The following is a 4107-nucleotide window of genomic DNA, read 5'->3' as shown; positions in this document are numbered from 1 at the left end:
TGTCAGGTCTGATCCAGAGTCTCTGGATCTCTACAGCCGGATGAAAAGTGACGTGTGCACAAGACGACATGACACGGAACAGCGTAGAGAAGGCAAGAGAAAAAGATGTGCTGTAAGGACCTAATGACAAAGGGGACCGGTGAGGAAGTGCACAGTGCCGAGCATACAGGCCGAGAAAGACACCACAGACAAGACGACAACCATAGATCATTGATTATATAAATATGGTATAATGTGATAATAAAAATTCATAAATAATAAGGCATAATGTAAAAATGAGAAAAAAAACTAAATAAGCACACAAATAATAAAATAGGATTGTGTCACGTGAATAGAGTGTTTATCATTTAAATGAAATTAAATAAACTAAAAACTAGTGGTAAATAAAAGAAAAGACTGAGTAAATTACAGATAAATTAACTGTAAAATGGGCAGACGGCCGCAAAGGTAAGTTTACAGAGCACATGGGTCAAACTGCAAAAAACATTAAAAATGTCAAAGGTGCAACAAAGCGCGGGCAAAAAGATACCAGACCTACAGGAATACTGTGAAACTCACTATAATGGCGGAAAATGCAATAAATAAACAATCCAAAGGGCAAAGTGTGGTGCAAAAGTATTTAATAAAAGGTCAAAAGATTAACATACATAAACTGAGAAGACACTGTGAAGTACAACGATATACACCGCAGGCCGGGAGTAATATTTTTTAAAAAGATGTTTTTATGTACTTGATATATTTACTAGGGGTATATATATATATATATATATATATATATACATATATTCATAGAAATAAATGTTAAAAAAATATATATAGATACCTGAACTGAAGATGGTTTAGAACCCTGTGATGTCACAGATGATGTCACCGTAAGCTGTACAAAGAGGTGTTCGCCGGCCGCAGTCTCTTCAGTGTGTTTTGCATTCACAACCTGTGGTGCAAAGTGTTTGTTTGAGAGTTTCTATTTGCGATAGAGAATACAAGAATTTGATTGTTCCTTGTCTGAAGAGAGAACCACAAGGTAAGTCTCAGCCTCTTCTATTCATACATACACAGAGCATTTTGTTTGTTTGTCAGGTTTTTTTGTTTTTGTATTTTTTAGCAAAGACAAACAAACAATGAATTGCCAAAAGAAATAACAAAAGTTATATTTCTCATAGCATTGTGACAATTCTTAGCTTAGGCATTACAAAAATAAAACACACAGATAGTATCATGACCAGAGCTTTTTCTTGCAAAAGTGCTAAAATCCAATTACACCCAAAAAAGCTCCAAAGAAAATGAGTCCTAATTCATGAAGTTCTAACAAATATAAGTTTATGAGAAAGATTTGGTGGTGTAGTAAAAGAATGACAAAGATTAGGTCAGAAATATAATAGTATGTAATAGTATTCTGTGTGTACTAACAATAGAAATACTCTGGGTACTCTGAAAGGGAAAAATGTTTTCAAAGCAACTAGTGACAGAAAGTCATATAGGGTGCAGATAGATCCCGATGAGGTGGGGTAGGTTCATTAATAGTAAATGTATATAGCAGGATAGCCCAATTGTATCTACAGTATGAACTTCCTATTGGCCAGTGACCATACAGCCAAGCCCTTATAATCCACCATTACTAGGACCGGACAGGTTCAGGGTTATCAGATATTACTAAGACCAGACAGGTTCAGGGTTATCAGATATTACTAGGACCGGACAGGTTCAGGGTTATCAGGTATTACTAGGACCGGACAGGTTCAGAGTTTTTCAGATATTACTAGGACCGGACAGGTTCAGAGTTATCAGATATTACTAGGGCCGGACAGGTTCAGGGTTATAAGATGTTACTAGGACCGGACAGGTTCAGGATTATCAGATATTACTAGGACCAGACAGGTTCAGGGTTATCAGATATTACTAGGACCGGACAGTTTCAGGGTTATCAGACATTGGAAACCTCAGGGAAGACGTCTCCATATAAAACACTTATAGAGAAGCGTCTTCTTCTGAGGCTGTGATGGTCTTAGTGTTATCTTGTGCTTCTGTACTGGACATTTCTGCTCTGTATGAAGGATCTATTGTATAATGACAGGAATGATGACATGTTTGTCTAATGTGTTCACTTATCTCTCTCTCTCTAGTGTTTTCAGGCTCTGATCTGTGACCATGGCCTCTTCACAAGACCCATTGCTGAAGGAGGAGGAAGAAGCAATGGAGAACCATAGTGATATGGATGTAGAAATGGGCGATATCCCTGAGAGGCAGAACCTGCCATCTCTAAGCGTGATGTCCACCGCACGTTCCATCATCACCGTAGTGATCCTCGCCTTTGTTAATTTGCTCATCTATGCAAATCGATCCAGCATGGCGGGGGTGCTGCCTTATATACAGAAAGCTTATGACACCAATGCTAGTCTGTCCGGCTTATTGAATACATTGTTCATCGGAAGTTACGTGCTGGTCGCACCAATTGCCGGATACCTGGGCGACCACTGTAATAAGAAATATACTATTTGCACAGGAGTCATCATTTGGCTGAGCATGACACTTACCCTGTCGTTTATCCCAGACGGGTATTTCCTGCTCTTCCTGCTGACAAGTGGACTGGTCGGAGCTGGAGAGGCAACTTTCTGCACCATCGCCCCCTCCATCATTGCAGACCTTTTTACAAGTCACCAGCGGACCCGCATGCTGAACGTGTTTTACTCTGTCATACCTGTAGGTTGCGGACTAGGATACATCATCGGGCCCAAAGTGACTGATGCAGCAAGGGGCGATTGGCACTGGGCGTTTCGGGTCACCCCTGGCCTGGGCCTCATAGCTGTGGCTTTGATGATTTTGGTCACAAAGGAGCCTCCAAGAGCGACTACAAATGGGAAGAACAACAAATCCCCAAAGTTTGCTAAATGGACGACAGATTTGAAAAAACTATTTAAAAATCAAAGCTTCATGTTAACCACCCTGGGATCATCAGCTGTATCCTTCATAGTGGGAGCCATAGGTGTATGGGGTCCATCATACCTGACCTACGCACGAATACTCCTACAAGAGAAGGACCCTTGCCATGCTGAACAGTGTGACTATCACGACATCCTTATATTTGGTGTGATTACAGTCGTCTCTGGCATTCTGGGAGTTGTAGCAGGGTCGGAGATAAGTAAAAGATATCGTAAATCCAACCCACGGGCGGACCCGCTTGTGTGTGGCTGTGCGATGATGCTCTCCGCCCCTTTTCTTCTGTTGGCATTGACTTTCGGCGACATCAGCCTTGTTGCCACCAACATCTTCATCTTCATCGGAGAGACACTTCTGTCAGTAAATTTCACCCTCATATCTGACATTATACTAAAAGTAGTAACTCCTTGGAGGAGATCTTCAGCACTGGCGGTGCAGATGACAATCTATCACCTCCTAGGTGATGCTGGCAGCCCGTACCTCATCGGCCTGATATCTGACACCTATGAACAAGGATATGCCAAATCCCCTCTTCTAAAATACCGCAGCCTGGAGTATGCCCTCATGACCTGCACCATTATGGCAGTCATCGGAGGGGCCTTCTTCATGGCCACGGCCCTATTTATAGAGAGGGACGAAAAAGAAGCAGAGATGGAATCAGAACCTCCGTCATCCTCCTCCTCCTCACTGCTTTCCGCCGATGAGGACCGCGCTTCAGACTACAGAGATCCGTAACCTCCACAATGCCAACAGATATAGCGAGGACTCTCCTAAAGTGAACGAGGAAAAATAATCGCTTACCATTATCTCTTTTACTTAATAAAAAAAAAAGATAAAGAAAAAAATTGCTGCAATTATAGTAAAAAATATTATCTACCTACACAACTATATCCAAAACTCAATTAGAAAAATGTAAATCTCCTCTCAAGACATAAAAAAAGACTATTAATAACAAGAGGGATATATATGAGTGCGTGTATGTGTTTGTGTGTATATGTGTGTGTGTGTGTATATGTATGTGTTTGTGTGTATATGTGTGTGTGTTTATATGTATTGTGATGACCTGTCTTGGAGATTAGCTCTCGGATGGTCCTGGTCACTTGCCACGGGACACGTTCCTCACAATAACACAGCAGACAATGGTTATTTATGCAAGCCTGGCACCTTGCC

The 4107-nt window shown here is 41.2% G+C and overlaps 1 protein-coding gene across 1 annotated transcript; it reads left to right on the top strand.

Annotated features, from left to right (window-relative positions):
• Positions 1-926: 926 nt before the first annotated feature.
• Positions 927-3718, top strand: LOC130273527 (protein spinster homolog 1-like). The gene is made up of 2 exons (XM_056520506.1): positions 927-1024; positions 2124-3718. The coding sequence occupies exon 2, from the start codon at positions 2149-2151 to the stop codon at positions 3670-3672; it is 1524 nt and encodes a 507-aa protein (XP_056376481.1). The 5' UTR covers positions 927-1024; positions 2124-2148; the 3' UTR covers positions 3673-3718.
• The last annotated feature ends 389 nt before the right edge of the window (positions 3719-4107 follow it).

Source organism: Hyla sarda, chromosome 5 (assembly GCF_029499605.1).
Source record: "Hyla sarda isolate aHylSar1 chromosome 5, aHylSar1.hap1, whole genome shotgun sequence".
NCBI classification, from domain to species: Eukaryota; Metazoa; Chordata; class Amphibia; order Anura; family Hylidae; genus Hyla; species Hyla sarda.
The sequence above is the reverse complement of the archived record's forward strand: the minus strand, read 5'-3'. Positions and strand labels throughout refer to the sequence as shown.